General features: G+C 37.8%; 1 protein-coding gene across 1 annotated transcript in view; it reads left to right on the top strand.

The window, feature by feature from the left end:
* Window positions 1-12500, top strand: part of LOC115217822 (unconventional myosin-Ie-like) — a gene marked incomplete at its 5' end in the record, with an annotated part of 70507 nt that overhangs the window by 25363 nt on the left and 32644 nt on the right. The window contains 6 exon segments of the mRNA XM_029787504.2: window positions 2617-2787; window positions 3931-4005; window positions 6198-6283; window positions 7625-7706; window positions 8865-8971; window positions 10327-10425. Of these exon segments, the coding sequence (XP_029643364.2) occupies window positions 2617-2787; window positions 3931-4005; window positions 6198-6283; window positions 7625-7706; window positions 8865-8971; window positions 10327-10425 (620 nt within the window).

The raw sequence follows: 12500 nt of genomic DNA, 5'->3' as shown, positions 1-12500 counted from the left end.
GTATCACCGACACGGGTGCCAGACGAGGCTGACAGCGGACACGAACAGATGGGTCACTTAACCCCTGCTTTCTGATATATGATTTGATTTTGATTGTTCTCACTGGTCTTGCCGGGTCATATATATATATATATATATAGAGAGAGAGATACACACATACATACATACATACTTACATACATATATATGTATATGTGTGTGTATGCTTATATATATGCATATATATTTATGTGTATATATGTGTATGTATGTATGTGTTTGTGTGTGAGTGTGTGTGTATATATGTGTGTGTGTATATATATATATAGTGAATGTTTTGTTTTAATTTTTACTTACATTAACCTGATGGGTTACTCTATACTTTTGTAGAGTGCAATGATAGCTTAAGTGTCCAAAACTTCAAAGTCACTATCAATAATATTTTTGTTCAAGAATAATAAATATATGTATACATATATATATATACACACACACACACACACACACACATACATACATACATACATACATACATACATACATACATACATCATGGCCGTCCACTCGTGACCGAGGAAGACCGTTGCTGACCTTCAGGAACATTGTGCGCTCTAGGACTAACTTATATTTTGCATTTGCGGCTCCGTTGGTGGCTAATGATCCCTGCTCTTGACAAGCATACACGACTGCAAACATTGCAGACCAAGCTTTCCCCATTCACTATACGAGCGGTGTGCTTTCGCGCAGCTCGCTTATGTTCTTCATGCTGGATACGTGCTCTCTCAAAAATGTCTATCCCCTCCTTAACCTGCTTCCTCCATCTGTGGCGATGACAGCACCGGTTGCGTTGGACTGGACACCTTATTGGAATGGAGGATAGAAGGATTCCTAAGAAGATGCTCTATGGAGAACTTGTGAATGGAAGGAGACTCTGGCAGAAACCAAGGCTGCGATTTAAGGACTGTGTCAAGTCCTCGTTAAAGGCCTGTGATATGCAGGACACTGACATACATACATACATACATACATACATGCATACATACATACAAACATATATATATATATAATAATAAGAATTATTATAACAAAGTGGCATAAGATTACCTTTAATTCCTTTTTGTATACATACAGCTTAACATAGACTTACATGTTTCTACTGCATTGATTAGTAATCATTGCAATTAAATACCTAACTGAGTAAATCGGTAAACATCCCTTACTAATTACCTATCAGGAGTGGCTGTGTGGTAAGTAGTTTGCTTACCAACCACATGGTTCTGGGTTCATTCCCAATGCGTGGCACCTTGGGCAAGTATCTTCTACTATAGCTTCAGGCCGACCAAAGCCTTGTGAGTGGATCTGGTAGACAGGAACTGAAAGAAGCCTGTCGTATATATGTATATATATATATGTGTGTGTGTATGTTTATGTATCTGTTTGTCCCCCTAGCATCACTTGACAACCGATGCTGGTGTGTTTACGTCCCCGTCACTTAGTGGTTTGGCAAAAGTGACCGATAGAATAAGTACTAGGCTTACAAAGAATAAGTCCTGGGGTCAATTTGCTCAACTAAAGGTGGTGCCCCAGCATGGCCACAGTCAAATGACTGAAACAAGTAAAAGAGTAAAAGAGAGTATATATATATGATGGACTCTTATTGGTTTCAGCGTATGAGACTCCGACAACGGACTCTTTCTTTGACAGTCATAATGCTTACGTCAAATGTGATATTTAAGTCCTGCCAACAATTTACAAAAAAGGCCATAGATGTTGCAAGTTTGAGGATTACAGGTCAGCACAGGTGGTTTATTTGCACCTGCTTTTCTCCTTTGCCTTGCACACCAAAGCCTGTTAATGCTAGTTGCAAGTAAGGTTTTGATATCATTTTGACACAATGGTTTCCATTTTGTTTGTTCCAAGGATGTTCGCTCAAAGGAAATTTGTGAGCTATTTTCATTTCTAAGAGGTTACTCTTCAGCTTGTTCTTATATCTGAGCCATGGTTGACCAACATTTCTGTGCCCACTCTGAAGCTGGCTGTACACAAGGACTTTGGGTATTCCTTCATCTCTCACCCTGATGACATGGCCAGCCCAATGCAATTGTGATTGTATAAGGAAGCTTTCAATTCAACCAGTCTTATATGCATTGACTGGCTTCCATGCCGGTGGCACATAAAAAGCATCATCCGAACGTGGGCGATGCCAGCGCTGCCCTGACTGGTTTCTGTGCCAGTGGCACATAAAAAGCACCAATCCGATCGTGGCTGTTGCAGCCTCGCCTGGCACCTGTGCCGGTGGCATGTAAAAAGCACCCACTACACTCACGGAGTGGTTGGCGTTAGGAAGGGCATCCAGCTATAGAAACACTGCCAGATCAGACTGGAACCTGGTGCAGCCTGCTCGCTTCCCAGATCCCTGGTTGAACCGTCCAACCCATGCTAGCATGGAAAACGGACATTAGACGATGATGATGATGATGATGATTTATATATATATATATATATATATATATATATATATATATATATGTATATACGGATATATATGTGTGTGTGTATTGGTATTTATAATCCTCTAATATTGTTTTATATGTCATAAATTAATATTCTTAACAAATATTCCAAAATTTTTTGCAGGAAGAATACATGGCCGAAAATATAAAATGGACTCCAATTGAATATTTCAACAACAAAATAGTGTGTGACCTAATTGAACAAAAGAAACCCCCTGGAATTATGAGCATGTTAGATGATGTTTGTGCCACCATGCATGCCGTTAGTGAAGGAGCTGATAAAAGTTTGCTACAGGTGAGATATCAGAATGAATTTGTACATTACCTTCTTGTTGTTTTCTTCTTCTCACCTGCCTACCAGTGGTGGCTTGTGTATAGGCACTGCGGAACTGCACCATACATAAATAATTATGTAATTACCCACCTCCCTACATATATGTGCATGTACATACCTACCTATTGACCTACCTGCCTGCCTACCTACCAACCTACCTACCTACCTACCTATTAACCTACCTACCTACCTATCTACCTACCTATCTACCTACTTACCTACTTACCTACCTACCTACCTACCTACCTACTTACCTACCTACCTACTTACCTACCTACCTACCAACTTACCTACCTACCGACCTACCTACTTACTTAACTATCTACTTATCTATATATCTACCAATGTACCCATCAACTTAGTAATCTACATCATCATCATCATCATTTAGTGTCCGCTTTCCATGCTGGCATGGGTTGGACTGTTCAACTGGGGTCTGGGAAGCCAGAAGGCTGCACCAGGCCCAGTCTGATCTGGTAATGTTTCTATGGCTGGATGCCCTTCCTAATGCCAACCACTCCATGAGTGTAGTGGGTGCTTTTTACGTGCCACCGGCACAGGTGCCAGAGGAGGCTGGCAAACAGCCATGGTCGGATGGTGCTTTTTATGTGCCACTGGCACGGAGGCCAGTCGGGGCGGCACTGGTAATGGCCACATTCGGATGGTTCTCTTATGTGCCACCGGCACTGGTATCACAGCTACGATTTCCATTGATGTTGATCGATACATATATATTTATCCATCCCCCATCTAACTACATTTCTATCGCTGTAATGGCTATGCCATAGACATACTCATCATTCACCATTGATGCGTAGAGTCCATGTTCAGAGTTGTCAATGGAAATACAAGTTCACATGTGGTCCCCTTCACATGCTTACACACTATGGGATAGTGTGATCCACACCAGCTCCTCCTGCCGTTGATTGTCAATCGTTGAAGAGGATTTGCCGATCAAATCATTATACTCGATGCAATGGTGACAGTCTTGAAAGCTGGTTCTCTTTCCAAACTTTACTTATTTTGTTTATTGTTCAACAGAGATCAATCTATATATTGATTGCTAATTTCTTAATGATTGCTATTACTTATTTATTTCATTAGAGACTCCAAGGCTTAGATTCAGAATACTACATTGGGAATGACCAAGGTTTCATCCTGTTCCATTATGCTGGGAAAGTAAGTTATAGATTTTTTTTTTTTGCTTTTTGATAATTCTTTTTTTTTATGTCAATTTGTTCATCTGAATTTTGTCTGCTTTACATTCAGTTTCGGCCTCAGGTTGAGTAAATTTACTAAATGGAAACTGTGTGAAAGCCTGTGATATATATATGTATATATGTCTATGTGTGTGTCTTTGTATTTTTGTCTGTCACCCATCGCACTGCTTGACAACTGGTGTTGGTTTGTTTATGCGCCTGTAACTTAGTGGCTCAGTTTATGAAACTGATAGAATAAGTACAAGACTTAAAAGAAGAAAAAAAAGAAGGTGCAGGAGTGACTATGTGGTAAGAAGCTAGCTTCCCAACCACATGGTTCTGGGTTGAGTCCCACTGCGTGGCACCTTTGGCAAGTGTTTTATACTATAGCCTCAGGTCGACCAAAGCCTTGTGAGTGGATTTGGTAGACAGAAACTAAAAGCAACCCGTCATATATATATATATATATATATAGTGTATTTTGGGATAAATCCTTAAAAATCCTTTAAAATATTTTAGCCCAAAGGCCGCGGCCATGCTGGGGCACCAGGTAATTTAATTTTTTATTTTTTGCTGACTAAACACATGAACTATATATTTTTATTACTATTCTTATTTATAAATTTATAGTGTGTGTGTTTGTTTCTTTGGCAAAAAAAAAAAAAAATAAAAAATAAAACGACCATTCTGAAATACAACAATATCTGTTTCAACACATGATTTCACATCAGGAATCTTGCAAAACATATTGATAAATGTATATATGTAGGGGGAGAATTTACAAAAAAACAAAAGATGAAGACAGGTGGTGTAGACAACGAACAGATGTATTACTTTAATGCTCAGGAAGTGAAAAAGTCTTTAACGTTTTGAGCCTAAGCTCTTCCACAGAAAGAAACAAAGAGAGAAAATAAAGAAAGTGTAGTGGTTAGTGATCTATCATGGCAAATGATATATATATATATATATATATATATGTATGTATGTATATGTTTGTGAGTGTGTCTGTGTTTGTCCCCCTACCATTGCTTGACGACTGATGTTGGTGTATTTATGTCCCTGTAACTTAGCAGAGAAAAGAGACCGATAGAGTAAGTACTAGGCTTACAAAGAATAAGTCCTGGGGTCGATTTGTTCGACTAAAGGTGGTGCTCCAGCATGGCCACAGACAAATGATTGAAACAAGTATAAGAATAAAAGAATAAAAGAATGAGTACTGGGAGAGAATTGTCCAGCTAAAACCCTTCCAGACAGTGCCCCAACATGGCCACAGTCCAGTGACTGAAGCAAATAAAAAATGAAAGATAGTATCTTCGGTCAAGAACCGGATCATCCTCGCAATTTCGGCTCAAAGGCTTCGAATGACCCATCCATGTTTTTTTGTATCGTCTATCTGGATGTTTTGTTGTCCCCTTTTGTATCACCCCTAGTTGTCTGGATGTTTTGCGTTCTTGTCCCATTTTGTATTTTATTTTATATATATATATGCGCAGGAGTGGCTGTGTGGTAATTAGCTTGCTTACCAACCACATGGTTCTGGGTTCAGTCCCACTGTGTGGCACCTTGGGCAGGTGTCTTCTACTATAGCCTCGGGCCGACCAAAGCCTTGTGAGTGGATTTGGTAGACGGAAACTGAAAGAAGCCCATCGTATATATGTATATATATATATGTGTGCGTGTGTGTTTGTGTGTCTATGTTTGTCCCCCTAGCATTGCTTGACAACCGATGCTGGTGTGTTTATGTCCCCGTAACTTAGCGGTTCGGCAAAAGAGACCGATTGAATAAGTACTGGGCTTACAAAGAATAAGTCCTGGGGTCGATTTGCTCGACTAAAGGCGGTGCTCCAGCATGGCCGCAGTCAAATGACTGAAACAAGTAAAAGAATAAAAGTCTAAAAGTGGTGTACATACACTTTGTTCTCTCTCTCTCTCTATATATATATATATATAAAACGGACGTTAAATGATGATGATGATAATGATGATAGAGAGAGAGAGAGAGAGAGAGAGAGAGAGAGAGAGAGAGAAATTTTAGGAACTCTACTATTCTAAACCAACTCTTAAAGTATGAAAAATACAAAAATAAAAAAAAGGTAAAATTCGAACATAATTGTACATTTAATAAACATGCTTACTTCACACATAAACATTCAATTATTTTCTTTTTTGCAGGTAGATTATTCCGTAGATAATTTCTGTGATAAAAACCGAGATGTTTTGTTCCAAGATTTAATTGAAATGATGCAGACCAGCGAATGGTAAGTCTTGTCCTAAGCATTTAAACTGGCCAAATCTGGCCAAAATAGTCTGCCTGTTTTATGTTGAAACTGGTCAGATCTGGTCTCTTGCACCTATCCTACAATGTCATTCTGAAAAACTATACAATCTCATCATTGAGTTGAAATCTTGAAGCTGTGAGACAAAGCATGATTAATTGAAAACAATGTGAATTAGGGTTGCAGGTGTTGCTGTGTGGTAAAGAAGCTTGCTTCCCAACTATATGGTTTCAGTCCTAATGTGTGACAACTTGGGCAAGTGTCTTCTATAGATGTGTGTGTGTGTGTGTGTGTATTTATATTTCTATATGTATATATAGATATTTCTATATGTATATATATGTGGATATATATATATCATCATCATGATCATGATCATCATCATCGTTTAACATCCGTTTTCCATGCTAGCATGGGTTGGACGGTTCAACTGGGGTCTGGGAAGCCAGAAGGCTGCACCAGGCCCAGTCTGATCTGGCACTGTTTCTATGGCTGGATGCCCTTCCTAATGCCAACCACTCCATGAGTGTAGTGGGTGCTTTTTATGTGCCACCGACACAGGTTCCAGGCGAGGTTGGCAAACGGTCATGATCGGATGGTACTTTTTACGTGCCACCGGCACGGAGGCTAGGTGAGGCTGGCAATGGCCACGATCGGATGCTGCTTTTTATATGTATATATATATATATACATGTATATATCTATATCTATATCTATATGTTTCTCTCTCTCATTCTCTTTATCTGTACATGAATATGTGTGTGTGTGTCTGCGCATGTGTCTGCCTCTAGAGACAAAACGCACTGTCACCTGCATGTTCAGTCAGCCATACCAAACCATCTACAGCCAAACAGCTGCACCTAATTGTCTCATCTTGATTATAATAACAGTAGATAAAAAAAAACAGAGAGAGAGGAGACAATATGTTTATGAGCCTCTTCATGTCAATGACTTAACCTTGATTTGGATCCCATTTTGGATCTCTCTGAGTGTGTAGAAGCAGTTCTGTAGAGATGGCGGTTTAGATTCCAGGTTATTATTTCTTCAACTATATTAACAGATGAACTAACTCTTTGATTATATTATGGCTGGCTTTAAGGAAAGTGCTAGTCCCAAAGAGGCACATTTCTGAAGAGCAACTCTTTCTTCTATTCCTTATTTCATTACATAAAAATATTATTCATCCATTCCGACCCAACTTGCCAACTCTGCCAAGCCACCGACCTTTTATCTCGTATCTTTTACTTCTTTCAGTCAGTGCACTGTGACCATGCTGGGGCATTGCCTTGAGTTATATTACCATCTTTTAATATTTCTTTTCAGTGAATTCATCCGTAAATTATTTCCAGAGAATCTCAAGGATGCCAAGAAAGGGCGCCCTACAACTGCTGGGGGAAAAATTAAGGTTTGTTCATTTGTTTATTTGTTTTTTCTTTTGTATATTATTATATCTTTTGTATCTATTTATGAATTTGTTTTGCAGGATTCTTGATGTGAAATCATGTATTGAAACAGGCGTTGTTATGCTTCAAGATGGTCATTTTTTTGCTTCCTAGCCAAATGAACACACACTCTATATATTCGTTCTTCACTTGTTTATTATTGTTCTTTTATGCCCATTGTCTGGAAATCTTTCGTTGTCACACACCTGTGACCTCTTCAGTGACTCTCCATCCCACATATTTCATCTTGTTCTGTCTAGTCCATCCAGACAATGGACATAAAATTAGAACAACAATCAACAAGTGAACAATGAATATATAGTACATGTGTTTATTTGGCAAGAAAGAAAAAACAATGACCATCCCAAAATATAATGATATATTTTTTTCTATTTTTTAAAGTAATTTTTTATTTAAATTCTGATGTTATTATTGTTTTATCCCAAGTCAGCCTTAAATGAACTGACTTACTCCCTGATCAAAGATAAATCAGCCACAAGCTTTTGGTCCTCTTTTCCCAATTGTAGAATTTCTATAATTACATTATTGAATTTGTCCATCTTGGGGTTTTTTATTGTTTTATTTTTTTTAGAGATATGAGAATTAAAAAAACATTGGTGGAGCCTCAAGCCCTCAATGCTTTTTGGCAAGGACTGGCATATAACACGAAGCAGAAAGCATCAATCTTCAGTTTTTGTTGAGTAAGAGGGCCCCACTGATAATTCCTTAATTGAGCCCCACACTTCCTATCGCAGCTCTGGTGAATAAAAAATAAAAAATATGCCCCTTTTAAAGCCTAGCCAGACTCATGGGCCCAGTTTCCCGATTTCTATGGTGTATGTGTTCCCCAGCTGGATGGGACGCCAGTCCATCGCAGCATTACTCATTTTTGCCAGCTGAGTGGACTGGAGCAACGTGAAATGAAGTATTTTGCTCAAGAACACAACTCGTTGCCCAGTCCAGGAATCGAAACCACAATCTTAGGATCATAATGCTAACACCCTAACCACTAAGCCACGTGCCTCCACCTCTGATATAGAGGTATTCATATATTATTTCACATGACAATGACTGATTGAGTTCTCACAATTTATATTCATGTACTCTTCTTAAATTTTCAGACTCAGGCTAATTTATTGGTAGAGAAGTTAATGCAGTGTACACCTCACTATATTCGATGCATCAAACCAAATGAAACAAAAAAACCTTTTGACTGGGAAGAGAATCGGTAAGTTAAAATTTTAGTGACCATTCTTATGATTATATGTTGTTGTTTGGTTGTTGGTCAGCTTAGAATCAAGCAAGTCTTTGCTTAAAGGTTTTTCCATCTTGACCATTTCATTTATTTATATATTCAAGACTTTATTATCTAGTGTGGCCTTCCATTTTTATGAAGAAAGTAAAATGTGATATATATATATATATATATATATATATATATATGTATATCTTTATATATATATATATACAAAATAGGACAAGAATGCAAAACATCCAGATAGTTAGGTGATACAAAAAAGGGACAACAAAACCTCCAGATAGACGATACAAAGAAAACAAGTACAGGTCATTCGGAGTTTTCTTTCCTCAGTCGAGTTCTAGATTACCTTTGCAATTTCAGCTGGTTAAATTTGAGATTGCTCCAATCTGGCTAGCCCCAAGGAAAAACTAAGCTTAGTGCATTAGATTCCTTGGAAAAAAGCAGCAAATGTATACGAAAACAAGGATGGAAAAAAATGGAGAATGTTACACAAATACAAATAACAGGACATAACAACAGGTGTCTTTTGACTATGGATGAATTAAATTAAGTTGGCATGTGTGGAAATAAAGCCTTACAGCAGGGATACAAGATTTCACAGGCACAGGGAAGAATATATATGTTGCACGGACAGTGGGCAAACCAAGAAAGAAAGGTCAGGCTTGGCTGAACACTGGTCACGTAGGGAGAGAAGAGAGGGAGGTAGAGGCAGAGGGACAGAAGAATTAAGGAGGGGCGAGAAAAACGACAGGGACACAATGAAGTGAAAAGAGGAGGGAAAGTGAGCAAGAAGAGAAAGCAAGGAAATGTGAGAGAGGGGGAACAAAAGAACATATATATGTGTGTGTGTATATATATATGTACTTGCAGCATATTAGATAGAAAGTGAACACTAAATCAAGTGCTGACTATAAAAACCACAAATATTGGATTAGCGAAGATTTGGTCATCAAAAGGACAAGCAATTTAAATGCAGTCTGGAATGTATGTCCGCATAATAGTTGTAAATGAGTGCCACTGTCATGCAAGTGGTGTCATTCATTTCCAGTCTTCCATGAAAACATGTCAAGCCATGAGGAAGTATTACCATGCTTGAAAACAGGTGAGTGTTGGCAACAGGAAAAGCATCCAGCCATAGAAAATCTACCTCAATGAATTCTATCTGACCCATGTAAGAATGGAAAAAAAGATGTTGAAATAATGTTGACCACGGGGCGGTGGTGGTGATGGCAGTGGCGCAGTGTATGTATGTATTGATGAAGAGTCAAACTATTGTTTATTGATGTGTCTACATTATATCCTTATATCCTTTCTATTTTCAGTGTTGTTCACCAAATAGAATACTTAGGTCTTAAGGAGAATATCAGAGTCCGACGTGCTGGGTTTGCTTACCGAAGAGAATTTCTCAAATTTATGAACAGGTAAAGAACATACATGTATATTACTATATACTCTATATGGTTTATGCTATGACAAATGAAGAAGCTTTTTTATGAGTGCGACTGGATTACTTGAATCCATATGTATATATATATATATATATATACTAGCAGTATCGCCCGGCGTTGCTCGGGTTTGTTTTGACCCTTTAGAATTGGAAAAGTAAAAGTTCTGCATTATGTAGCTTGTTATTCTCTTTAAGGGAACATTTTTCTGGTTGAAATACACTGAAAAATGGCGACACAACAGTAAAAAAATCGTAAAAAATGGTAATTTTCATAGAAAAAAAGCTCCTTTTTGATATAAATAATTTTTGGTGTTAACATGGTCCAATTTGAATTTTTTCTTCTATGGAAGGAAGAGCAAGCCTTATTCTATCATACTCTCAATTTTGGTCAATTTGCACCACAGGGTCTTTGAGGAGATAGTGTTAGTTGAAGGGTATCAAACCTGCCATACACAAACAACTTCAGCTTCATACATATATATATATATATATATATATACATATTTAATTACGTTCTACAAGTAGAACGGTACTGGAACAGCTAAGAGTAAAGATAATAGTTGGAATTCTTGATGAATACAACTCCCCAAGCAGTTTTTCTGTTCGTTTGAAAAATGGTGAAATGAATTATTGTTTTAAGCCGGAAACTCTGGGTAGATGTATTTAACAAGAATCGTGAGTTTTATTGTAACATTGTGTGTGTGTGTGTGTGTGTGTGTGTGTGTGTTGTCTTTGAATAATTTAATTGAACTGTAATATTTTGCAACGAATTGGATTTTTGGGAGATCTTCGAAAACTGCAGCTTCATGTTGTAGGGATTAAGATTACGAGAGACATTCTGGAATATTTTTTTTTTGTTGTTTCCTTTCAACCTACATGTTTTGGAATATTATAAAGCTTTTGCAATTCATTCAAGAGCAACATCAATTTTTTGCCTGTCCAAGGCAGCGATCTGGCAGAATTATTAACATTGCTTTTTAGACATTTTAGTTAGCTCTTGTCTAATAAGTTTTGAGACAATCTAAAGTTTTTGCAACCAGATCAAGAGGAACATTAAACTCTTTGCCCGATTGAAGCATTTTCACAAGTTTGTCCCTAAATGTCCATGTTTTTTTCCAGTCTTTAACTTAGCTCTTGTTCCATTCGTTCTGAGTAAAATAGAGGCAGAGAAAAGGTTAGGAGCATCAATCACACCACTCTCAGAGATCCATCAAAAAGTCATGGGTACAATCCTGATATTTAGGCTAATCAAAAAGAAGATAATCCTAGTGGAAAAATGGTAATCGCATCATTTACTCTTCAATTACTCTTCAAGATGAATGGTTATCCTCTGAGTCATCTTCAACTCACTGACATTTTGGTAATCCTGTTAAAAATCTTGGTGGTAATGGTGATGATGATGATGATGATGATGATCATGATGATGACCTGGCTATAACAATGATGATAGTGCTGTTAATGATGGTGCCAATGATGATGATGATGTTGTTGATTTTAATGAAGACTATAATGATTATGATGATATACATGACGACAATGACGATGATGATGATGATGATGACGGTGATGTTGGTGATGGTAGTAATAATCATGATGACGACGACGATGACGATGACGATGATGACGATGATGTTGATGGTGGTGGTAGTAATAATCATGATGACGATAACGACAATGACAATGATGATGATGACGATGATGTTGATGGTGGTGGTAGTAATGATGATAACGATGAGGACAATGGTAATGAAAATGATGGTGATGAACATGATGACAACGATGACGGTGGTGATGACGACGACAGCGACAACATCGATGATGAAGGTGGTGGTGGTGGTGGGGGTAGTGATAACGATAATGACCATGACGATGACGGTAGTGAAAGCGATGGTGATGAACATGATGATGATGATGACAACGATGACAATGATGATGATGTTGATAATAATGATGGTGATGACAATGATCAATGTGATAATTGGGATGATGACAATGATGATAGTGCTGGATAATAAGGATGATGATAGTAATGATGGTGATGATGATGAT

The sequence above is a fragment of the Octopus sinensis genome, linkage group LG12, assembly GCF_006345805.1.
Source record: "Octopus sinensis linkage group LG12, ASM634580v1, whole genome shotgun sequence".
NCBI lineage: Eukaryota > Metazoa > Mollusca > Cephalopoda > Octopoda > Octopodidae > Octopus > Octopus sinensis.
This window is presented reverse-complemented; position numbering and strand designations above follow the sequence as displayed.